Genomic DNA, 26,722 nt, shown 5'->3' with positions numbered 1-26,722 from the left:
ACTATGATTTGTTGACAAAATTCTCATTAAAATATAGATTAATATTGAAGAATGCGAATGTTTTAAGCTTAGCTATGAGGGATTTTCAATTCGATTCTATAATTCAATTGCAAACTACAAAAGTATCAAAATTTCGTCTTTCAGAAGTTATTTTCCATTCTTGTTTTTATTTATTTTAAATATATATTTCTAAACAGTTAATTTTTCAATGTTTCATTACTTTATCATTTTTAACAGAAAGTAAATAATTAAACAATACAATTGTAATATCTCTTGTAACAAATATTTATCTAGCTTGCCTAGTTCCTACTACAAAACCACATCGACTATAGAATGTTGCCCCTGATCAAGAATAACAACTTATATACATTATGCTCCATAAAGTGTGGAAACGCTTCCTGCACGAATACAATATAGAATTGGTGCTCGACTAGTAACGGGTATAAAAAAATAGAAAAAAAATAAACCGAGGAGACCGAGAGCACGCACAGCGCCTTAAACACAAAATTTAAATCGATAAATCAAAATGCCAACAACAGTCCCAACAACAACAACAGGAACAACAACAGTCCCAACAACAACAACAACTACAACAACAACTACAACAACAACAACAACAACATCAACAATAGCGTCCTGGCAAGGACGTGTGAGTTGCATGCTAAAAGCCACGAGAGCCGATGAAAAAAATAAAACAGGACCCAGAAGGGTGGTAGGGGGTAGGAGGGGGAAGGGAAGGGAAAAACGAGTCCGTGTGGGTGGCAGGAAGTCGTTTCCTTCCTGCCTCCCCATTTCGCTTTCGGCTCGGTGTATTTTTCTGTGCTTTATGAGGCAACGTGAAAGCAAAAGGAGTCGGGGTTACATGGGGTTCGGTCTGAAATGACAACATTTGGCCGCCTTTTTAATTATTGACATTCCGCTCCACCCCCCCTCCAACCATGGAACGGCGAGTGTCCTTCCATTGCTCGTGGCCACTAATTGCCCCTGCTGTCTGCCCCCGTGGCCTACAGCTGCTGGGTACTGTGATTTTCCAAGCTGGCTGCAACTGAGTCAGAAGCAGGTGAATCTGCAGGATTGGATATATGTACATATACCATCCCTACCTGGGATGAATCATATTTTGTGGGCCCCTAAGGGGTTTCGCCTCTGGGTATCAATATCCGTTATCAGCATGATTCACTCAATCCGGGGATTTGCGGTCACTCGGTAGGAAAAACAGGTTATTGAATGCAATCCGTAAGATATTGAGTGTCAATCGCGTAAGCAAATCTTTCTCGAACGCTTCGGAACTCAACTAGACTGTCTCTTGTTTGTTTGTTAATTATTCAAATTTAATGTGGTTCCAAAGCTTCCAAGATATTTATGACTAGTTTTTAACAGCTTTTCGACAAATTATACACAAATTGGATAGAGATAGGCATCAAATCTTCACTCGAAACCATAATAGGATTATGTCTCGCACAAATCAGATTAATTAACTTATCTTATAAAGGTTTGGTTCATAAATTAATTTCACTTTATCATTTCAAAAAAGATTAGATTCGTTTGTTTACTTTAGGTAATTTCCCAAAGCATAGTTATATTACAAGTGGTTAGGGTTTGCTTTTCAATAGAAATATCATTTGGAATTCACCTGTGAATCTATAGCTTATACTTAGACACATAATGTTAAGCTTTTGAATAATAATTTCAGTTTTAGAAAAACCTTGACTGACTCATATATGGGTATAGGTTTTAATGTCTGGAATTTCTGCCAGCTCTATGGGTTGTTTATCTCAAATGTTATTAAACCCAATACCGTTTATTCATTTCAACTTTAAATGGTACTTAAATTTCAAGTACCTACTTGCGGCAACAAGAACCCGTAAGCATTTCATGCTGCAGGGGAATTTGTCGTTGAAACTTTGCAACAGATTTTGGAATTTTTGAACGCTCGAGCTCAGAGAACTTTAACGATGCCCATAAATTCGTAAATGCCGAAATTAGTGTAAGAAACATTTCCCATTAAAGCGGACTCCTCCTCCTTCCGTCAGGAAATGTAATTCTAGGCAAAATTGGGTCAAGCACATATAGGCATTATAATGCTCACACTTTGGGTTTGGGCTTGGGCTTGGGCTTGGTCTTGGATCGCCCTGGGGATAGAGCGGCGCTTTTGATTAGCTAAAATGCGACCCACTCATGTGTGTGGCTGGCTGGCTCTGGGGTCCTAACTGTGCCAAGTTATGGTCGCCGTAACTTTTTGGTTAGGAAGGTGCGGGAAGGACAGATCCTGCTCCCTGCCAAGTAACCTTCATTGACAGCTGCTCATAGCCGTGATAAACTTTCTATGGCAATCCTTAAGTGGCCCCCATCTACCAGCACCATCAGTTCGGCTTTCATCCTCCAACCCGCAGTGTGTTTATTGGGCACAGGACTGCGCCAGGACGAGCTCGAGGCTCTTCTCGCAGCCTGCATTGATTCAACAGCCACTTGACAACCCTGCAGGCACACAGAGAAATTATGTAGCGATTGAGCCATATATTGGTTGCTTAGGTTGATAAAATAATAGTTTTTCTCACTAAGGAATTTATAAAGATTTAAAATACATTCACAATATACACCATCTTTCCTTAAAAACTAGTTATAATCGCTTGAATTTTCTTTTCTTCAGTGATTAACATTGTCTTTAGTTTTGTCACAGTTTTGAAGATTGTGATTTTTTGTCGCAGTGTTTATCAGTTTTTACTTCTTTCTTGTCGCTGGCACTGGCTTGCATGTGCATTGCACGTTTGGCTTGCTCTGATTTTGGCTGCTTGGCTGTTGGCTGTTCTGCTTTTGGCCGCTTTACTGTTGGCTCTTTGGGCTGGGTTGTTGTTGGTCTGGCTAATCGATTCCGGCGGCCACCTTGAAGCGCTGGCCGCCTCTCCGCGGAGCGTGCGGTTCGTGCCACAGTGCGCTGTCTCTCTGATAAATTAGCAGCTGCTTTCATGGGTCAAAGAGCGTGAAAGCATGCGGACACCGCGGACACTACAGGAGGCCATGGGAGTGTTGTATGTGTGTGTGTGTGTGTGTGTGGGTACCACTTCCCTAGCCACTTCCGCTTTTGGGGGCGCTGCCAGCTCCCACCCCACATAATGAACTTCCGGCCAGGCGTGCGATTTTTCTTTGACTTTCGCTCTTCTGGTTCCTGTAATTTTCGTGCGTTTGTTCAGCCGTGATTTATGCACACTGATGACGTGGCAGAAAAGTAAAGCTAGTCCAGAAAGCCAGTCCAGAAAGTCAGCCCCAAAAGGCTCTCTAGCTAGTCCCCTGTCCGCAGTCCCAAAGTCAGTCCAAGGCCTTGTTCTTATCGCGCCCTAATGAAGTTTAACCCCTTGGGAGGGCACAGCACAGAGAGAGATAGTTGAGGAATTTTACTTTATCTATCAAATAATACTTTTATTGCATTATCAGGCAAAAAAAGTGGGGGCGGGGGGCACATAAATATTCATGGGATGCGATGCTTATATACAACAAGTACATATAGTTTGGGGTTGGCCCCAGCAGCGAGTAAGCAATTTTTTGGGACATGAATTGGAATTTTTGGCAACGAAATGGAATGGAATTTCACTTTACTCCTCCTCCTGCAGGTCTCCGCACACACTTAATGGGTTAATCGATTAGGACCCGCCGTCTCCTTGGGTGGCGCCTACTTGGTCACGCGATTCCAGGCGCTGGAGTGCCGCTCCGCCTCGAAGAAGTTGCTCAGCGTCTGGGGCAGATTCTTGCGCTTCGCTTCGGTCCCAAAGATCTGCGGTGGAGTGTAGTAACTACCCCGGGGCGTGGCAGCCTCCGTGCTCCGTTGTTTGATGCTCACAAGGTCCTCCTCCGGGGCGGGATTGGGTGTTAGCACCTGCGTGCGCCACTCGTAGATGCGGGATGGTGCCTCTCCAGCGGGTTGGAACTGCAACTGAATGCTGGCCCGGCTCACAAAGAGCTCCTCCTGGCTGTGAGCTACTGCGGCTGCCATCTGTTTGGATCGGTTTCTACTGGCGGACTGACTGCGAGTGTCGACAGCCGCAGAGCATTCTGGTGTGGCTTTTGTTCTCTGGTTACGAATTCGGTTTGCTCCGTAAACAACGCGTCTCGGCCTGGCATGACGCATACCGCGTACCCATTGAATGACTGAGTGCCGCCTGGAGGTGGAAGCGTGAGCTCAGGAGTGGTTCCTAGTACTTGAATTTATGTTCAGTTTTTTATTTGGATAATTAGAGGAGAAAATGTAGCTGATTTTGGTTAAGAAAGTAGTAAGGAACTTGGTATTTGGAACTAAGACACTTTGGTGTGGAATAAGATAGGATAGTTAGCCTTATTAAAAACAAGATTCAAGTATATATAGTCTTACTTCATAATAAATATAAAACATTTAGTGACAAATAAAACCTTCAAGAGAATCAGTAATGTCTAGAATTTATAGCCCCTTCTTAATGTATGAATAACAACTTAATTTTATTGATTCCAAATGCACTTTTTATTTGATTGGAATTATCACGAGCTCATCTCTGGGATGAAATCACCCAAAGCTCTTTCTCTCTTTCTCGTTCCACCCATAAAAATAAAAGTGCTAAGAAAATCTCCTTCGAGTGAAATAACTTTTACGATCCGCAGCAAGTCACCTGTTGGCACATTAATGCTAATTAATTTGCGTGATTGGCAACGATACCATCTCTATATATCTCACGACGACAACTGCAATAGCTTAGTCAAATTGTGGTGCCATTTCGACTTGGAACTGGTTTCCCCATCGCCGCCGTGCTCCTCCATACTCCATAATAAGTATGTGGAGAGCAGGCAGACGCCCACATGGTCGCAATAAATAATCACAGACAATAAATAATAAATAATATTTAATAGTCATTATTTTGTTACCTCCATCGAGTGAACCCAATAACAATTTCATGATGACCAACAACGCTGCTTCGAGGGGCTCGTGTCTATAGGATGTTGTACATAACATATAGTATCTTCTTCTCAAAGTCATGACTGGATGGCGTAATCGAAATGTCGAGGGGATTCATTTTGATACTCGTACTTAATCAATGCAAGATGGTCGATGAACCAGGGATTCATAAGTTTAAGTGATATATTTTATATATGAGTAATAAAAGCCAGCCTTTTATCTATTTCTTTGGCCCTCGCTTGTGTTATTTTTAGCTGCGGCTTTCTTTTATTTTCATGGAATTAGTAATTTTATTCTTCAGATAAGACGGAAAATTATAAGTATGTGATTCATTAGGGCAAAAGAAATCAGCAGAGAGTTATCTCTTGGACTTGGCGCTACTCTTCCAATCTCTAATAGTCCATTTTCTTATTTGCCCAAGAGATAATAAGTGAAGCATTAAAATTTCTGGGAATTATTATATCTTAAAATGTAAATCCAGTAGAATTTAAAGCTTAAAATTAAATATCTTTATCTGCCAATAGTTATCTTTGTGACTTTATCGACACTCTTTTAATCTCTAGTAGTTCATTAAGCATGATTTCTAACGTCTTCTTATCACGTATCATATATCTAATTACCTTCAAGTTATAATTATTTATTCAACTAATGAGGTATCTTGTTCAAATGCATGCCGTTTGCTGCTTCAAATTGTAAAGAATCATTAGCGAATTATTACCTTAGTTCAATGCAACTCGATTTTAGCAGGTGTCACGTATCTCGTATATTTTTAGCTCATTTTAAAGACGTAATTATGTATGCAATGAGTGCAACAGCTTCAAGAGAATTTTAGGAATTCCTTTTTTGTATTTATTTTTGCTCTTCTTAAACCGATTCAAATCCTTGCTGCATTGCAGCCTCTTCAAACCCATTGACCAACTCACAACTGTCTGGGTAACTCAGTGCTAAGTTCACTTTGCCAATTTCCTGAGCCGATGATCCAGTTTGATAAGCAAGGCACTCACTTGGGCCAGAAGGGTGTTTCCTTACCAGAACCTCTTATACCATAACTGTAGCTACACTGAAGAAAATTGTATATAAAAGTGCGTTTAATTATGGGTTTTGTAATAGGAATAAAACGATTAATTATATTATAATCCATTAAATTCTAAGGTAATGTTGGTTCTTGATAATACACAATATTAAAGCATAATTCGCAAGGTCTTTAAGCTTATATCTAAATATCCAGATATCTGATATATATCTAATATTTTTTCAGTAAGTAACTATGATCATTAGGTATCTATAAACATTAAGTAACTATGATCATTTAGTAACTATGATCAGAAAGTACCTATGTATGATCAGTTACTAACTTTGAACACTAATAAACAATGACTTGCAACTTTTGTATCACAACACTTTATTGAGACATGGCCGGCAGCAGTCACTTCGTTCCGGGGATGTTAGAACAAGTTGGGAATCATATGCCCAGATGTGCGAGATTTGATTTGGAACAAATTTAAGCTATTTAAACTATGGAGTTAATCTTCTATATAATTTTACAAGTATATAAGTCGAAACATGTCGAATCGGTGGACTATATATATACCTATATTTGTATTATATATATTATATATTAAAATATTATTTCTTTTGAAATTTTCAACAGATTTTCATAAAGTTTGATATATAGTCATAATATATTAATCAAAAATTTTGTATAACATTTTATGAAAATCGGATTACTATATCATATAGCTTTTTCTGGTGTATCTGCCCTGAAAGCGTGTTGGTTTTCAATCGGCAGCGTCGTCACTCATTAAGCATTTGGCCAGTGATTCACTAGAATCATTCAGTTGTGGCTCACGCTCGATGTTGCCCCGCCTACCGCCTCCTTCGCCCCCCCCCCCTCTCCAGAAAGTGGGTGTACCCGTGGGTGTATTTGTGGGTGTGGACCTTAGCGTAGTCCGTTAACTGCATGCAAATTGGCAAATTGGCAGGGAGTCCGCCTGTCCGTTGTCTGAGCCCAAAAAACCGGTTATAGAGCACTTTTCCTCGCTGTCTGTCTGTCAAGTCTAACGTCTCAGTTCGAAAACATTGTGAGTCAACTGGGGATCTATTTCTGGGACCTGGACTAGACGATCTCCTGTATTACCTACACAAAAAAATAACTATAAATTTAGATGTTAAAAGATTAAAAATAAATCTTTTTCAAAGGATATCAAAAATAGCTTCATTTTTATAGGATTTTTAATGGCATTTAAAAGACTTAAAGGTCGAAAATATCTTTACAAATTCCCAACTAAAGTTTAAAAGATTCTTGAGATCTAGATTTTAGTTTTGATGCCAAGCCAAGCCTTCTCCCTTTCATTTTCCCGCCCTTGAATGTGCCACATCACACACATTCTCCAATGACAACATAAGCACAATGTTACACACTAAAAAAATAAAACAAACAATGCTAGACTGGAGATTAAGAAGTCAGCGATAAAAAGATGACTTTTGTGGCTTTCGAAGCCGACTTATTAGAACTGTGCGAATGCCATGAATCAGTTGAGACGACGATTAAAGTCGCGTTAATTATTTACCTGCCGCACACGCGCCAAAATGATTGCTCACAGTACAAATGATTGTTAAACATTTACATTGCAAACATTTACCATCAACATCAACATCAACATCATCATCATCATTCGGCAGGCAGTCGAAGTCGGCAGCAAATAAGTGCAATTTGTTAATTGTTGCAAAATGCGGTGCATAATTTACGAAATAATTGCCATAAAAATCGCTCACCAAAGGCGCCGCAATATTGGCGACAAGGGAGTATCACTAGTATTATTTCCAAAAGGTCGAGCCACTTAATTGAGGATGTCTAATAGGGGGATGTATCCATCCGAATCACAGATACAGGTAGCACTGCAAAAGGTCAAAATACCAGACAGCAAAATGACACAAATTCGTCATATGCGTGATTCTTCAGCGGTTTTGTTTATTTTTAATACATTTTCAGCTGAAGATTGCATTATATATTAAGCACGTTCTCGTGGTTCTTTTACTCAGTAACCATGAACCCAGATTTAATCATGTTTAATATAAAGATATAATTTTAAATAATCTTCTTATAAAAATGTGTGAAACCGCAATGCGAATACTTTTTCAAGCACGTGGGAGAATTTTTCTGGGAATCAATGTAGCTGAATCTGAATTCTTTTCAATTATGATTTCCTGATTTTCCTCTTTCACTTGAATTACAGCGAGCAGCGAAATATCCCTCCCGGAAATTCACCCTTTCCATTGAATGTTACACTCTATTACAATACAAAAAATCAAAATTTTGCGTTAAATTAAATTAATTATATATTTGTTTGGGATATTCATTTAAAATTAAATGGAATTATTAGGAAACAGGGAGTGAATGGGCTATCCCTTAAAATATATTTTAGAAAAATTGTAATTTCCAAGAAATTTGAATTTTAACCTGTACGGAATTAAGTCAAAGTTCGTTCCGTGCATTTTATTGTAAAAATGTGAAGTTTTTTGGAGGTGGAATTTGATGCATTACTCCCCCTTCTTCTATCAAGTTCTTCCCTGAAAATTACCCTTATAACTATTAAATTTGTAATGTTTTTTGTATTATTTATAATTTCCCTCTTGCAGACACGCACAACGATAACTCGACCACCACGAAAACGCCACTATTCCCGAAAGACCTATTCACGAAAGAACAGCTTGAGAACGGCGCTGTCATCCTGCACATCATTGGGGTGATCTATATGTTTGTGGCGCTGGCCATTGTCTGCGATGAGTTCTTCGTGCCTTCCCTTGACGTAATCATTGAAAAGCTCGGCATCACGGACGATGTGGCCGGCGCAACGTTTATGGCGGCGGGTGGCAGTGCCCCCGAGCTCTTCACCAGTGTGATTGGCGTTTTCGTGTCGTTCGACGACGTGGGCATTGGTACGATCGTTGGCTCCGCCGTGTTCAACATCCTGTTTGTGATCGGCATGTGTGCGCTGTTCTCGAAGACGGTGCTATCGCTAACGTGGTGGCCCCTATTTCGTGACTGCTCCTTCTACAGCATCAGTTTGCTGGTGCTGATCTACTTTTTCCGGGACAACCGCATCTTCTGGTGGGAGGCGCTCATCCTTTTCACCATCTACATCGCCTACGTGACCTTCATGAAGTGGAATGTCCAGGTGGAGACGTGCGTCAAGAAGATGATTACCAAAAACAAGGTGACTCGCGTCCGAAGTACAGATCAACTTATGCCAGCAGTAAGTAGTTGGGAAGTTTTTTTGCAACAAATCAATTCAGAAATCAAATCAATTCAAAATCAGTCCAATAAAATAAAAATAAAAATTCCAACAAAAATCTCTCTCTCTCTATCTCGAAATGTTCTTAATTGAAAACGTAAAAAAAATGAAAGTGAAAGCTTGAATATTGAAATGTAAATGTCCAGAAAACAATTACAAAAAACGTAAATCAAGAAAATCGTAAAAGAGAAAGCGAAATTAAAAAAAGCCAAAATTTTGTTTGCCAAATAAGAAATGAAAAGAAAAGAATCAAAGTTAAAACGAAAACGAAGATCCTTTGCCAGGAACGAAATTTCGTTTTTGATTTTCGTTTTGTGTATGTTTTTCCCACCCCCTCCCCCAGAAATCCCCCCACATCCAGCTCCATCCCCACATCCCCACATCACCACCACATTTTCACATTTCCACAAGTTCAGTCTCATGCGAGCATTTGGCGCGTGCCGGACTTTAACCAGTTAGCAGGTGTTACTAGTATTTACCAACCAGATATCTTTATGACTAAGGGCCATTGCTGTTGTTGCAATCGTCGATGAAACGTCCATGACTAATGAATCTGAAGCGATGCTGCTTCTCTTTGGCATTGAAAGCCACCATAAATCTGGTGACAGTCACTCAGAGTGATTCCTCTGCAGTTCCACTCAAAAATTTCACCTGCCGGTAATCCAGAAAGTGCTCTCCTTGACCCACTTTGGGGGTTTCGTTACCAATCGAAATCGAAATGCTCACCTATATGGCATTTCTAGATCCATCTCTGGGATCTCTCGGCCAGGAAAAACCGGTCTCAGGGAGTGCCTAATTAGAAAAAACCTATTGTAAAGCTAAGACTAACCGGTTTGGGTTTACTTTTTTGCATCGATTGAGTATTTGAGATCCTCGAACATCAATTTAAATAGTACTGAGCTCATGCAGCTTTAAATACATTTCCAGTTTTTGAAAAGATATTCGAAAAATGCAGCCTTACGGTTGGTTTGCAATTCAATTATGACCTATTACGATTATGGGTAGGAATTTAAGATATAAATAGAAATATATTTGGGCACAAGCAAGTCTAATCCAGTTATGAGATATTTTTCCAAAGATTGAGTGTTTTAGATATAGTTTTGATCTATTTGAAAATGTGATGTTAATTTTGTATCAAATGAATTTCAAGTCATGATTATATAAAATATTACGATATATATTGCAGATAAAATAAAACTTCTAGAATGCAATTCTCTGGGGTTATAATAAATCTATATTATTTCTCTTCAATAAATAAATTCAAATACTTCTAGTGTTTTGAATCCCTTGTCAGAATATTAATAAATCCTGCTAACTGATTAATTTCCACTGCGTTGCACCTCCACGTTCTGCTAACTTTTTGATCATCATTATTATTATCTATTCCTATTCTTTCATGCTATCGAAATACTATTTCTCTTCTATCTTACTCACTATAGTTCGTCTTCTGATTTCGTCTTTAGTATTAGCTTCGAATCCATTTGTTAGTCCAACGTTTGATTTGCTATGCGTCTCTCGACTTGTGTGAATCCACCAAACTCCTCTCACTAAACATAAAACCTTCCACTAAACACACACACTCACTGAAACACACACACCCACTAAACACACATACACACACACATACACTTTACACCTGCCCCAAAAGAACTCTGCATGCGAGTGTGTTTAACCCAAAAAGAAACCGTTTTTGCACAAAAACACAGCTTGAACTTGATCTTGATCTTCAGTCGAGACTCGAACCTGGTCGCATGCTGAGTGAGTGCGAGTGTGAGAGTGAATGTGAATGTTAAGGAATATATGAGAGGAAAAGAGAGCGAGCTATTTGTACGCATGCGTAGAACAATATTCTGTATTCCACGCTTCCTGCTCTGTAAAACACACACATCCCTTGCGCACAAACCTTTAAAAACCATTAAGCAGCTTCAACTTGAATTGATAAATAAAAGATATAACTATAAATTCGATTTAAATATATGTTTTAGGAGCAGGTTTAAGATAGTGCTGTCACCTTTCAAAGTCGCCTTCAAATAGGCATCGGTTTGAGGGCAGGACTTCGATATTCATATAAGTTATTGAGCTAAATAATTTATCCAATAATTCTCAGTTTAATGAGAATAATAAAGAATTGGCTTTCAAAAGAAAACATCCTTAAAATAGAAATCACTAATTACCTTGGTTAGGATTTTTTGACCCCGAAAGTAGACATGAAACAAAAACGAGTCTGTGAATTTGCAACTCAAAAATAATAATTTTCCCGCACAGAGTTCCCCTCCATTTCTTTAAGTAAATAATCCATCGTTTTCACAAATACAATATATATAATTTATTCAACTTTTATCGTATTAATAGTCGTATTAATATTCGTATGTTTATTACGCATAAATGTTTGTTTGCGTTTCAAATAACTAAACACAGATAACAGGAGCAGTCTTATTCATAAATATAATTCACTAACTAAGGAATTCACTAACTGGAATGAGTTCAGGGGAATGTATGTGGTGGTGTTTGACTAATTTCGTGTGATTTCTCGATTATCTATTCGATCTTTGGGCAGTAGCTAATACTTGATGCTGTCACATAAACTACCTCCAAAAATAAATATTATAAGGTAGTTTCTGCACTGCGATTAATGTCTACACCTCTTCAGGTCTGGGCATCAGAACCTTGGGTGACATGATCACGCCGTGGCCATAGTGGTTCGGCAAAGTGGCGCTCTTCGCGATTAAGGGAACGGGTGGTGCACTCCTCAGGCTGGGATTGGGACTGGGATGGACCTGGGCCAGCTGCTGGTGTCTGGGCAAGGTGGCACTCTCCAAAGGTCGCGTCTCGTGCTTGATGTGGATGCGCGCCAAATCGCTCTCGATGAGCAACGGATTGCTGATGGTTCGGATCATTGGCGGTGGCGAGGCCGAATGCTTGATACCCTTCTTCTTCATGGAGTCCATACTTTTGGTCTTCCTTAACTTTCCTGGTGGTGAGTCCACCACATCCACATTCTCCAGGGAAACAGGCTTGTAGTGTGACTTCTTGCCAAAGTGAGCCTCCGGATCATCCTTGGCGTGCTTAAGATCGTCCCACATGCGAATGTCGCACACCTTGAACTTCATGTAGATGAAGATGACGACCCGGTAGAAGACCACGTATCCAATCATCAGGCAGAGGGCAAAGGTGCAGTGATCACCCATGGAACTAATAAGATGATCTGCACTAAACTTCACAATATCGCGATCTTTGCAGAACTTGTAGATGTACGGCGTGAGGAGCATCCAGTACACGAGGACCGTGATCAGTTCGATAATCCTTTTTTGAAACATTGTGGCTGTGGCTATACTCGCGTTGCGATGCGGTTCGGTTAGAGATTCGTAACTAAGTGAGGCTCGCGCGGACTTAGGCGCTATATATAAACACTCGGATTACAACGACCGCAGCGGAGCCGAGCTCAAGCCCGGGCCTCGGCTCGCCACTGAGTGCATCCGATTCACAGCGATTCGGTTCGATCCGATCAGCCGGTTATCAGTGGATATATGTATTATCATTCGCTTTTGTTTTGCTCAGTTCCAAACATGGAGCGTAAACAAATGCTGGGCTGGGACGTCACAGTACCTGGAATATTTGCGAGATTTCTTGGAACGGGTTTCGGGGTCGCCCTCCCCCGGCTGGACAGGTTAACAGTTCTTCCTACCTGTCAGCGAATTACACTATCATGAGCAAACAGGTTGAGTGACAAAATCGAGAGTTTGAGTCTATTTGCCTTGCGGATTTGCATCTCTTCGATCACTCAGGTCAACACTCAGGGGCGAAATTTTGAGCTTGAGTGTCTTGAATCTTGAGTTGATTTTCGAATTACTGTGTTGGTGTGATTCATGCTGGACTTAAATAATTCATTATGTGATTTAAGCGCTTTGGTAACGAACGTAATTTACCCCCCCTGCGCACAACGTCTTTGTCTCTGGCGATCGGTGATGAATTTTCGATATTATAAAATACTTTTGGCGTGATTTCATACACGACAACAAACTGCAGCTAATATAGATTCGTGTCTAATTACAGTGTCAAAAATTAATCGAACCTTGGGGAACAGGTTGAAGGTGAATAAACCTACGCAGAGGGAGAGAGAGTTCTTTTCTTTTTGATTTCTCCCTTTTCGCAGGTGTCTTGGGACTTTGCGTCAGTGGATGGATAAGTGAGTTAGGCCGAACCGTGAATGAGTGTGATCGGAGCTGAAAACCCCGCCATTAGCCATTAGGTATTCGATCATGACTGGGCATTAATTAGCATTATAATCAGCGCGGTGGTGGGGTAGTTCACCTGGGCACGAGCCACTTGTTAAGACCTGCCCTGCACCTGTTTCTCTTCCACGTCCACTTCCAGTTCGAGTTCCAGTTTTATGAATGGGGAGTTACGAAAACCGAGACTCATTTACACCAGTTTAAAGCATATATATGGTATATCAGGCCAATTATCATATCGTTTCCATTCATTCATTAGAGTCCCCATTAGTCACCATCCCCCCCTCTCATATCGTATATATATCGTAAAATTTAGTACACCTTTTGGACACTCTCGTAGCCTTAAAGTTAGTTGCTTGCAATTGCATTAGTTAAACCCACCGATTCCGATTCCGAATCCGAACCGAATCCCTCATCTGCCTGCGCTTCCTTCGCTAATGTGCCAACAATTAATTCGCATCGATTGAAAATGTATTCTTTTCGGTTTCAGTTCTCTGACAAAGTTTTTCCAAATGTGTTTTGTGTTTTATCTGTTTCTTTTTGATTATAGTGAAGGCAAAATGAAATACAACAAAACTTCCCACTGCGCTTTGACAAATATCAAATACAGATATATCTTTAAAAAATATATATATATACAAAGAAAAGAAATTACCAAAAGAGAAAAAATCATATAAAGCTTGTATGTATTTAAAAAGAAAGAAAAACAACCCCAACAAAAATTGTTGCAACAGACAAACAGAAAAAATTTCCAACGACCAAAAAAAAAAAATACAACGAAAAGTGTGTGTTCATCATTTTCTTCTCGTTTCTTCTTGTTTTCCCTCATCCCCGAACTTTTATCATTTTGATTTTTTACTGTGTATATATATATACGACTCCGAAAGGGGAAGGTACTTCCAAGATCGATCCTTAGCACCTACTACTACTACTACTTTTCTTCTGTAAATAAATGAAAGCGTTGACTTGGCACCGATCGATATGTTTATTTTGTTGCACAAAGAAAAAAAAACCTTCAGAAACTTGTTATATATATTTCTAACTCCTCAAAACATCCTCCAACCTTTGACAGCCAAAGTCAAAGAGCCAATCGAATGTAAGTTCCAGACTGTCGATCTATGTATCTCTCTGATCCCCAGACTGTATCATATAAAATATTCCCTAGATCAGCTGCACAGTTCGATCGCAAGTGGTCCGTGTATCGTAAACGTATTGTGTTGGATGTTGTGGTAAACGGTATAACGTCGTTGTACTTTTTTTTTTTAATCATTCTATCAGTTTATTATAGTTTTTTTGTTAAGTTAATGTTCTCTGATTTCCGTTCAGATATTGGCTCCCCAACTAACTTGCACTTACCGATTCGATTAGTTCCTAAGTCACACACCAACAACAACAATAACAACAACTACAACAATTACACCAACAGCATACACCAAAAACAACAACAACAACAGAAATCACAACAACCAGAACAAAACTACAACTACAGCAACATGTGACAGTTCAAAAAGAAATCCCCAACAACAAAAAAGCTACACTCAACTTGTAAATTTATACAAATTGCAATAATAAACTTTTCTTCTTCTTCTTTTCACCTGTTTCTCAAAATATGCTTACCATAAACAAAAAAAAAAAACAAACAACAAAAAAATGAACATTACACCGCTCTTTCGAAAAAAATACCACAACTCGAAAAATCAATCGAAAAACTTAAATCAAATCAAAAAAAAAAAACCCCAATCCGTAAACGTAACCGTAACCGTATGCCGTTATGGTTACCAAAAAAAAAAACCCACCGCCACCCACTGTTCCGTTCCGTTCCTTCACCTGCAGGGTAATGCGGCCAACTCCTCGGAAACTTCGATGGCCACCCAGCCGGGCGGCTCGGTGACATCGCGTGCGGCAAGCGAAACCCGCTCGGGTCCGCCGGGCTCGAGCAACGCGGGCGCCACAGGTAATAGCAGCGGCGGGGGCGGCACCTCGGGTAGTACTCAGACCGGCGCCAAGTTCCGCCACGGCCTGTTACAGCTAATGATACACACGATAGATCCACTACACGATGGTAAGTCCGTTGAGTTGCCACAGTGTGTTTTGCACAAGTAAAGCCAACCGAAAAAAATAAACAAAATAACAATGCCAATTGCCAAAAAAAATATATATATAATAATAATAAATAAAAAGAAATTGGCAATAAAAGCAACTAAAAGTTCCCATAATGAAAGTCCCCGCTTACCGCATCACCTCAAGTCCGCAACTCCCCCAGAGGTCCTGAGGCCTCTAGTTCCCATTTTCCAAGTCCCAGATCCAACTCCATTTCCCTAACTCCTTCAGCACTGAGAGAAAAATCTTAAGATAATCAGGAATAATTAACTAAATCAAAAGAATCCAATATATATAGTTAATATTAAAAACAAATCCGATTTTAAAGCAGAAGTTGTCTGTACAAAACGTTAACTGAGATGTTCAATAAGAAATACATATTTTTACCGAGAAGAAAAGATTAAAACAATATTTGCCTAAACGTAATGTTTAAATACATTTAGTATTTTTTTTTAAATATTAATCAATAAATAACTCTCTCATATTCCTTATTGTTAAATTTTGAAACAAACTGACCGAGTATACAGGGCGTATGAGTAATTTTTGCAATAAAGTTGCATTACCGAAAAGAAAAGGTTACAACCATATTTGCCTGAACCTAATGTTTAAATACATTTAGTATTTCTTTAAATATTAATCAATAAATAACTCTCTCATATTCTTTATGGTTTAATGTTGAAACAGATGAAACCAAGTATACAGGGCGTATGAGTAATATTTGCTGTGAAGTTGAATTGCCATACATTTTAAATACAATATAATTATGTTACACCCTTGATAAATATATGTGTTTTGTTAAGCATTCAGTAAATATTTATAGAAAGTGATTCAAAGTTTAACTGCTTCATTATATTTAATATGAAGTGAAATAAAAACCATTCCTGACTTGAGATTTTTCGTCGCAGTGAAAATCCCAGACCACCACGCTTACATCCAATATAAGATAAATATACAAATGCAATATAACATTCAAACTCTACTACTACTATATACTATACTATATATACTCTGTACCTGTACCTTTACCTGTTATCTATATCTCTGTTCCAAAAAAGTACAAAATCGTTCTATTCAGTTTCGTTCTACGTTTTTGTTTCGATTGTGTTTCCTCAAAAACTCTGTATACAATATTCTGTGTTCTTCTAATTGGATGTTTGACTTGCCAGCCAGAAGTTACTTTCGCTCATCCTTCCACTTCTGCCGCTCTGCCCAATTACTATATCTGTATCTGTATCTGTATCTGTATCTATGTCTATGCTCCGATTTTCACTTCCATTTCGCTTTTACGTTGCGTTGTTGCCCTCAGTTCCGTTCGGTTCTTCTTTGCCTCGGTTTGTTTTGTTTTTCTTTCAATTTGGTTTTAGCTTTCGTTGCCTTTGGTTCACTTTTTTAATGGCGACCTTGGAGCCACTTACCTAATTAGCACGCCAGGCCCAGACGGAGTGTCGACGCGAACTAACACCAAAAAAAAAAAATAAACAAGCAAAAAAGTAGCACAAAAAAAGGCAGTAATAGGAGGGAAAATAGGGGCAGCAACAGAGCCAGGGGCTTCAACCCTTCCGCTTCCTTTTTGGTGTAGAACACACAGGAAGGGAAAGGTCATCGCGATATCAATATCCGCCCAAAAAACAGGATAGAGTCTGTAGTTCTGTGCAAAGTTTCCAATCAGCTTGGCCCCGATGACTTTCCACCATTGATTTGGTATGGATTAGGCTCTCGGTCGTGTATCTACCCATGAAAAATGTGGAAAATTTGTAGGAAGGTCTCGCTGTCGATGTCGGTGTCGTTGCCACGGCAATGGCCCACACAGCGAACCACGTCGGATTTTGGATTCGGAATGAGGGGCAACACACTCAGGGGCGTGCTCGCCAAGGTTCGCAGGTGCGAGGTGTTAGAATTCGTGTAGCTCCAAGTGGGCCTACCTCAACTCGCGGGCAGGTGAAAAATCGCTGGGGAAGGTTCTGTTCGCATCGAACACTTGGAAATTGTAGCGTAGCCTTCACCTTCAGGTGCCAATCCAAAATCAATTGAAAATATATATTTAGGTGCCAATAAATCGATCCATCAAGCTGTTCTCTTGCAATTAAATAAAGGATTTCTTATTCCCCTTTCCTTAATATATAAAGAGTTTTTAAATTTAAAAGGTTAGGATTCCTAATACATGTTAAATTGTACACCCTTGCAGAGTATTATAATTATTACGGTGAGAAGGATTTATTTCCGACCCTATAAACCATATATATTCTTGATCAGCGTTAAAAGCCGAATCGATTAAGCCATGTCCGACAAGAATTAATTTTTTTCAAAATTTTGAAAATTTTTATGGGGTAAAATTGTCATTTGAAAGTTATGAAAAATTGACAAAAAATTGATTGTTTCAAAATCCTAAAGTGAGTATGCAGTTAATCTTTAAAAAACTAGCACAGAGTTGAAGTCCAAAATGAAATTAGAGCATTTTTGCCTTAGTTATGATATATTAAAAACTGGATTTTATACAAAAAATTAACCTGTAAAAATATTGATTAATAGTTCATATAGGGGACATATTTTAGGTGATAATTGATGAAGGAGTCATTTCCGACCATATAAACCATATAAATTCTTGATCATCATCAACAGCTAAATCGATCTAGCCATGATTCAGAAAAATTAAATTTTTTCAAAATTTTGAAAATTTTTTAAGGGGTTACATTGTAATAATTGACAAAAATTTGAAAAAAAATTTTAATTTTTTTATTATTAAATTCAGTATGCAGATTTCGGCTTCCCAAAGTTAGTTTAGTTTATTTTTTTTAGTACAAACAATTTTAATATTCGAGCCCTCGGGTGTAATTAAGGGAAAGCATGCGCAAGCTAATTAAAGTAGAATTCAAATTTTAAATGCTCCAATTAGGTCGATTTCCCTGTCAGTCTTATAATTAAATTACTAAGGGAAATATTTATACATATAATTAAAAATATTATAGGCCCCAACAGAAAAGGGAATAATTAATAAAAAAGTTTGAATACTTAGTTCTCAAATCTACAATTTCCACTAGATTATTCTTCAATGAATCGCTGCTCAAGTACTAACAATACAACGTTATTAAGCTCCAAAATAATAGATTCCATTAAAACAATTAAAAATGATTAATTAAACTATCTAGAATATATTACCAATCGCATAATCCTGTCAAATCCAACACAGACCGCAGGGCTCTCTAGACAGAAATTCCCCATGTACAAGCCACGAAACCGTTTACCATTAATTAGATGATTCAGTTATTGTATCTATATAATCCAAAGTGAATCTCAATCAGAGTTAGTTTGTTAGATCAGGCAGGGGCAGGTGTTTATTCTTTCGCCTTCAGTTGCTAATGCTTCAACGAAATGCTATTTACTGATTTATTTTCGGCTTTGTTTTTCATTTTGTTGCAACAAACAACAAAACCAAAGAATGAAACAATAATAAAAAAAAGCAAAAACAAGAAATTTGAAACCAAAAATAAAGAAAATATTTTATGTTGTTCAATGTCAGTTTGGAGTTACATTTATACCAATATCTATATAAATATATATATACATATGCGTTATATATCTTAGAGCCTAGAGAGATTATCATAAATTCCTAGAGTTTGCTGGCGCAGTTCAATGGCACACGTACCAAGTTCTGACCACGATATACTATATATAATATAAGAATTTTAAAATATTCTTGAATACTAGTACCTATGCCATCGACTGCTGCCAGATTGAGTTGAGTTGAGTTGAGTTTGACGCGTGACAAAAACAAAACAATTTATACTGTACATATTGAACTATGCGTTTTTAATGTTGTATGTGTTAAACGTAATCATTATCGTAATTGTAATTGTAATTGGAAATTGTAATTAGTTAGCAACTAGTACAATTGGCCAGCAGCAATGCTGTTTTGCCACAAGTCGAGCCCAGACTCGGATACATTGTACACTAAACACCCATCCACACACAACACACATTCGAGTAGATAGAAAACTATTGAAAACAATTAACGAGCTCCGGTGCATGTGCGACTAGTCGAGCTTGTTTCAGAGGCTGTTTTTGCATAGGTCCGATCGCTTTTTGTCACTGGAATGTTCGTCAAAAATATTGTTTACTTATATATGTACTGTGCGTTTTCTTTCAACTCGTTTATGCTCGTTGTATGGGAATTGTGTTTTTGGGACCTGCACAGCCTGGAAATCCGGCCAAGAAGTGGCGGAAATCATTGTCACCGTACCTTGATCTCGTTTGAATTAATTAAGTTAGCCAGCCAGCAGGTGTTAAGAATACAATTCCCATCCCAAAATAAAAATCTAGTCGTGCTTTTGCTCTCAGTTCTCTGAATGAGCATGTTTTTCTCTAGGTCTGTATATCAAACAATGAGAAAAGAAGAAAATTAATGATAGGATAAACATAGTTTTAGTGACCTAAGCACATACAGAAGTGATCTATAGAAACTTAAGCTTAGATTAGCTGTAAGTCCAATGGAATCGTGTACATATATACACACATATGTATATGTATATAGCTAGAGGCGTGCTATAGAAAGGGGTCTCTTTTGCAAACAAAAAATAAAAATATAAATAAACTTAGCCTTCCCCTGAAAGAGAAAATGTAAATTCAAAAGCAAACTTCATGCCGTTCATTGACAACAGAAAAATCCAATCGAATCGAATTGAATTGAATCCAATTGAATTGAAAATCGAAAAGCCATCAGAATAATCCCCCGCCGTCCGATCCCTTAAACATAATCATGAAAAACCAGATCGAAATATTAATCAGCTCTTAGTGCAAAACACAAGTTCACACTCAAAATAGATCGAATCGGATCCGATTCTGAGACAAAGTTAGACCGAATAACCAAGAGCCTCTGACACGGTAAATATCAGTAGTGATCTCTAGCCTAGTCCTAGTTACTATATCTAGATCTAGTCGTAGTTCTAGTCTGCTCCCCCCCGCTCTCTCTATCTCTCTCGCTCTCTCGCTCTCTCTCTCTTTCCGTCTCTCTCTCTCTCTATATACCGCTCTGTTCTGTCAAAACCCTATCCCTAAAAAAGAAATATCTATAGACTAGACTTTATCCGTATCCGCTAAACCCCGTAACTGTCTCGACTTACTCAAAGCAACCTCCAAATGCTGTCTCGCAACTGACATCAACATTTTGTATAAAATATTTTCAATATACATATAGACATATATTTGCGTATATGAACGATCCAATCCAAAAATAAAAATCCCCCAAAATGAATTTCTTTGTAAATTAAAAAGCTCTAAGAATGAAAACAAAACTAAAGAAATCTGAAAATGAAACTCGTAACTGGGTTAATTCGTTTATTTCTAATTTTTAATCGATGCAATTTTATTCTTTCCTTTTTCTTCTTTTTTTCTTTTTTAATTTTTCGCAAAAAAAAATAATAAAAAATACCAAACCAAAAATATCAAATAAAAAACACTTGGATTTTGCGTTCAAATCTCAATTCGTTGTGTGTCAACAAAAAAAACCAATATCGAAAACCGAATACCGTAACCGCACACACACACACTACTCTTCAACGACAACAACGCTATTCTAACACCACCAACCAACACCACCACACACTCTCTCGTGTTTTGTGTACCAACAAAAAAACAATAACAACAATAAACACTGCATTTCTTATCGATTTATTCGAAAACACTCGCAAAAAAATATAAAAAAAAACAACACACAATTACAATGACAAAGATGATGTTCCAGGCAAAGTGGACGAGAAGGCGACACAGCTGCACGCCATCGCCTCGCTGAAGGTGCTGCTGGATGCCACCAAGCCGCAGCGCGGTGGTGCCACCACCTCGGCGGCCAATCACGTCAAGATCAACCTCAAGGAGACCACCATCGGGGATCGTCCCAACGGGAATATCGACACCACCCTCGACTCGGTAAGTCAACTTCTATCCATTGCCATTTGATTTCGAGTACTCAGTGCTAATGAAATAATTTATGATGCTCATGATTTTCCTTAGGCATGATTTTCAGTTGGAAATATTATGGTTTCTTACTATTATTATTGTCTGTTTTTTATGGTTTGAAAAAAATATATACAACTAATTGATTGTGTCACACAAAATGCGCTGCATTCTTCATACAAGCGACTAAATGACAATTCAGGCAATATCGGACATCATATAAAGGATATTTAATTACCGCTGATAGATGATATTAGTTAGGGATAATTTTTAAATATCGTAAAATAAATATTTTAACTCAAATATTGTGATTTGAATATCGTAAACAAGAAATATTTGCTTTCTTGAATTTAAACAAACATAAATAGTTAAATTTACAAAAATTGAATATCGTATTTGAATATCGTAAGGCTCTAAAGTAAAATTCTAACAAATGGAAGCCAGATTTCACAGTATAAAGTCAATGTGACACCAAATCATAGCTTATAGTAGGCATATATATTATTTAAACACATTGAAAGCTCCTTCATGCGAATATCGTAAAATTGTATTTCCCAAAAACCAACGAAAAAACCCGAAAATGAAATGAAAACCGGCAAAAACCAACTCCAATTTGATGTATTACCTAGTTTTGCCAGACAGGCAGGGTTTAGCGACCAGTTCAAGCGACCTACAAAAAATATATACACACCATTTTCCAATTCTAGCTGTATTGGCATGTTTCCTTGCATTGCTAATCGATTGATTGATTGATTGATTGAGCAACTGATTGGTTAACCGATTGAAGCAACGTTTGAACTGATTCTAAACTGAACCATGGTGTGTGTTTTTTATGACCTTTCCCAAAAAAAACCACAAACAACAAATTATATATGTTTTGATGTATACCCTCTCCTTTCCGTTTTGATGTTTTCCTACTGGTGTTTTTAATGTCGGTTTCATTTCCAAAACAAAAAAAATGTCTATTGCATAAATATAAGTGTGTTTTAGGTACGCTCCGGAAAAACTAAATAAACAAAAAAAACCAAGGAAATATATACGATAAAGATCTGTCTGTGTGTTTATGCAACGTTTATGTGTGACTTTTTTATGGATTTTCGGTTTACTTTAACTTTGACTTTAACTAAAACAACGATTTGTGCCCGAATTCTTTTCCATTCAACTGTTCAAAAAGAAAAACCGATCCCACCCACCGCCCACAGCCCATCCCCACCCACCACACACACACACACACACGCCCACACACTCTATATCTATCTCTATCTCTCACAAAACACACGCCTCAACTCCACTCCACTCCCCTCTGTCTTATCCTTTTGGGTTTGTGTATGTTTATCTCTCTTGCCACCCTACGGAGTACCTTCATGGCCACATCTATCCATCCATCTCTATCGAACTATCAATCTATTCTACCTATTCTATCAATCTATATATCTCTCTATCTCTCTCTATCTGTGTGTGTGTTTTGTCTTGCCCCAGAATAATAAGAAGAGCTAATTCGGAATAGTGAAATTTTTATGCATACTCGTATACTCGTACCGTATGACCCATTTGGAACTCATTTGCTTTGTGTCTTTTACCTAATTTCGTTACTCGTACCTAGCGTTGAAAACCCCAACAACCCCACCACTCCACCACCAACAAGAATCATATTTATATATATACAATAAATACCGAACAAAACCGATGAGGGGAGAACCCCAGACATTATTGCGCCTGGCATATTATAATTTCCATTCATATTTCATTGATGTGCGATGCGATGCGATGCAGTCATTCCAATGCAAAGTAGGTGCGCCCAAAACCACCGATATTACACACACCCACCGCAGGCAGCAGCACCACACTCCCCAACCCCATCGAGTGTGTGTGACCGTAAATATTCGCTTATATTCTCAGTTAAAGCCAACATTTTTATGCATAGGCGCAAAGCACTTGGCTTTGGCTTTGGCCCCCCATCAGCTAAACAGTATTTAATATAAAGAAATATCAGCCAAGGCAGAGAGACATTAGTAGCATTGCATTCCGGATGCTCATTGAGAGCACAACCCACTTTACCCCTTGCAGAGGCTCCCAGGGAGTTCCGTTTCGACATTCATTTGAATCTCAGTAATGATCTCAGCATTAGTCTTTTTGAACAGCTCGATTATATCACTAACTTTTTAAAAGAAAATCATTTTTAAGACCTATGATCAGAGAATATTGATGTGATATATTTATTAAATTACATTATGTTCTTAGAGAATGATTTGAATATCGTAAGAAAGGTTTGACAGAAGACATCAAGTTTCAATACCAAATATCTATGTCTTTAAATTAAATTGAAAACATAGGAATATTAAAAAGGAAAACATAGTAATATTAAAAAGAAAGAGCTTAAAAAAAGTATTTATAGTACAAGAAATATTGTTAATGAAAACACATCGCTTTTCCAAAACTTTATCTATATAACTTCAAGGCTTTCTGATAAATATATCCATTTATATCTACTTCCATCTGCAAGGGTGTTTAGACTTCGGCTTGCCGAGGATAATCCCGCTTCCTAGTTGATTATTAATTACATTCTTTCTTTTTTTTGTTCTTGATTTATGCAAAGATCACAAAGCAAACAAACAAAATTCTGAGGTGCTGACTCGCCTCAAATACCGCCACCGTCATTTTGAATTCGACTCACAATTAGACACAACATGGCTGGCCCCCCCGGAGGCCGCTTTAAACCAAATTATTTTCCGAGTTGGCCCTCGCTCTTGATGAAAACTTAAAAAAAAAAAGAAAATCCCTCTACACAACAAAAGGAAACTGTGTTTGTGTTTCAACTCTTTCCCACTCCGTATGTGTTTGTTACGTAATTCCCCGATTCCCCACACCTCTCTCTATCTCTCTCTTCTACACATTGCGAACAGTTTTTCAAAAAAAAAAAAAACAAAAAACTATCTATCTTATATCTTTCTGTCTAATCCCCCCAAAAGTCTTCAACTTTTTACCGTACATCTTAAGTTTTAATCAAAGTTTTATTTCCATAACTGATCTGATATTGAGAAGTTGGCCGCAGAAGAGCGGAAAATGAAATATTTACTTATTTAAATGTGTACTCTTCTCCCAAAATACTTGCCCCCAATGCAAAAATATATTATATATATATATATTGTATTATATATCTTGAAAAATCAACCTAAAGCCATCGTTGAGTGGTCGACGTCCTAGCTGGATTGAGCAGAGGGTCAAAATTCAGACACGCAAATTTAGCATCAAAGTTAGTTTCATGAACAATTTTTATTGATCTCTCTCTATCTATCTTTCTCTCTATATCTACCTATCTTCGCTCTTCTATATATTGCATACGATCTTTATCATTTCTAACAACAACTACTATATATCGTAAACAATGAAAGTGTTGTTTATTTTTTTTTTCATTATTTTCTACAAAAAATAACAAAGAGAATATCGGACAAAGGCACGCGAATCGAACACTAAAGCTCCTTGGCAGTAGCCTCGTTTGAACTGGAATTTATATAATCTGGAATCTGAAATAAAGCTAGAGATCATATACTATATTTATATATTACTTTTTAGTAGTTTCTTATGAAGATTAAACGAATCTTCTACTCATTAGGCGCATCTAAATTGAATATCGTAAATTTAATCAAATGAAATCATAGCAAAATAAATCAATTTAAAAATGAGATTACTAATTATACAATTTCTATAGAGTCTCAAAATGATTAAATGGTTTTCTCTCATTAATATACTACAAATATTTATAGACGTCAGTAATAACCCTTTAATATGATAAAATATCTAATTAAAATATCGTAAATTACAACACATCACAACAAGGTGATGATTAATGATAATTGCCCATAATACCCAAGTTCAGAAACCGCAATCTGTTAATGACTAACCCATATTTGTGGCGGTGTTGATCGATAAAAACCCGAATATAGAATACAGAGATTCCAACCAGGTGGTAAATCTGAGTCAAACGTTGGACACTGGCCAGGAGCAAGGAGTGTGTAGATCGCATATAAATTTCCACTTAGTTGTTGCATTTTGCAAGGCCACCGAATACCGTCACCCACTAACTAACTGATAATAATAATACTTATACTACATATAATAATATACCACACGCACTCACCACTTGCTGTTATGATGTGTCACACCTACACTTTAGTAGAGCTCGAGTAGCTTAGTGATATGAACTATAGATCTAGTCACTCCTTTTAATCGGTTTTACTTTCTACTTTCGTTCACGATATATCTCGACTCCGATCGCCTCCGATCGACTCTGTGTAGACTGTGTGTGTCGTTGCACTTGCAAGACTAGACTTACTGAGCATGCCCACTGTACGAATGCACCGTAGCACCACTGTACCCGCGATGCTGATTGATCTCTGCACGTTCACGTTTAAGTCCAACCATCTCTCCTCCTCCCAGCACCAATCAGCATCGCATCTCGTAATTGTGTAGCCCCGCTAAGTAGAAGTAAGTGCATCCATTTGGAACTCGTATCACACTAAGTAACTCGATATTGACACCGATACCGATACCCTACCCCCCTGATTCACAATCCGATCTCCGCCTGTCTGTGAGTGAGTTCTCCCCCCAAAGCCGGGAATCGAAATTTTTGATATATATATCCAAGTAAACCAACCAACCACCAACAGTTTAATCCGACTCATGACCCATCTGTAAACATAGCTCAGAAAGCATTTCACCTCAGAGACCGAATCGAATCGAATCAATCACCACCACCCACCACTGACTCACTCACTCACAACACCCACATTTTTACTATATATTTTATACAAACAAATTCCGTATTATATATTCAATATTATATATAAATATACATATATATTTAACCATATACTATGGCTAAGACTAACATCTAACAAACTCGACTGCAGTCCAGTTACGGTCCAAGCCCTAATCGTATCTCTATCTCCCAAAAAACCCAACACAAAAAAGGCGCCCGAAATCGAGGATGAGCCGGAACCACTAAGCATGGCCTGGCCGGATACGGCGCGAAAGCGTCTCACCTATGTCCTGGTGGCCCCACTTCTGGTGCCCATGTGGCTAACACTGCCCGACACGCGGACGCCGCGCGGCAAGCGCTTCTTTCCGGTCACCTTCATAGGCTCCATTGTGTGGATAGCTGCCTTCTCCTACCTGATGGTCTGGTGGGCCAATGTGGCCGGTGACACGGCACGAATTCCGCCCGAGGTACA

At 38.2% G+C, this 26,722-nt stretch overlaps 3 protein-coding genes across 20 annotated transcripts in view; 1 reads left to right on the top strand and 2 right to left on the bottom strand.

Annotated features, from left to right (window-relative positions):
* The window catches only part of Nckx30C (solute carrier family 24 member Nckx30C), a 38,985-nt gene that overhangs the window by 5,571 nt on the left and 6,692 nt on the right, over nucleotides 1-26,722 (top strand). The window contains exons 2-6 of one of the 18 annotated variants that reach the window (XM_086830718.1): nucleotides 8,558-9,174; nucleotides 15,279-15,399; nucleotides 21,283-21,464; nucleotides 24,670-24,744; nucleotides 26,463-26,717. In XM_086830718.1, the coding sequence (XP_086686844.1) occupies nucleotides 8,558-9,174; nucleotides 15,279-15,399; nucleotides 21,283-21,464; nucleotides 24,670-24,744; nucleotides 26,463-26,717 (1,250 nt within the window). Of the gene's footprint in view, nucleotides 1-8,557; nucleotides 9,175-15,278; nucleotides 15,508-20,602; nucleotides 20,843-21,270; nucleotides 21,465-24,669; nucleotides 24,745-26,462; nucleotides 26,718-26,722 lie in introns of those variants that run through there. The other 17 variants (XM_020944836.2, XM_020944832.2, XM_020944831.2 and 14 more) reach the window with 17 other exon arrangements.
* Nucleotides 3,391-5,393, bottom strand: LOC110177876 (uncharacterized). The gene has a single exon (XM_086830733.1). It carries the CDS (start codon nucleotides 4,121-4,123, stop codon nucleotides 3,668-3,670), a length of 456 nt encoding a protein of 151 aa, XP_086686859.1. The 5' UTR covers nucleotides 4,124-5,393; the 3' UTR covers nucleotides 3,391-3,667.
* LOC110177875 (uncharacterized) lies at nucleotides 11,515-15,230 on the bottom strand. Its single transcript, XM_086830729.1, has one exon. The coding sequence runs from the start codon at nucleotides 12,528-12,530 to the stop codon at nucleotides 11,850-11,852; it is 681 nt and encodes a 226-aa protein (XP_086686855.1). The 5' UTR covers nucleotides 12,531-15,230; the 3' UTR covers nucleotides 11,515-11,849.

The sequence above is a fragment of the Drosophila serrata genome, unplaced genomic scaffold (assembly GCF_035046125.1).
Source record: "Drosophila serrata isolate PLE 108 unplaced genomic scaffold, ASM3504612v1 contig_240, whole genome shotgun sequence".
Lineage (NCBI taxonomy): Eukaryota > Metazoa > Arthropoda > Insecta > Diptera > Drosophilidae > Drosophila > Drosophila serrata.
Note: the sequence above shows the minus strand (reverse complement) of the source record. Positions and strands in the feature narration are given on the sequence as shown.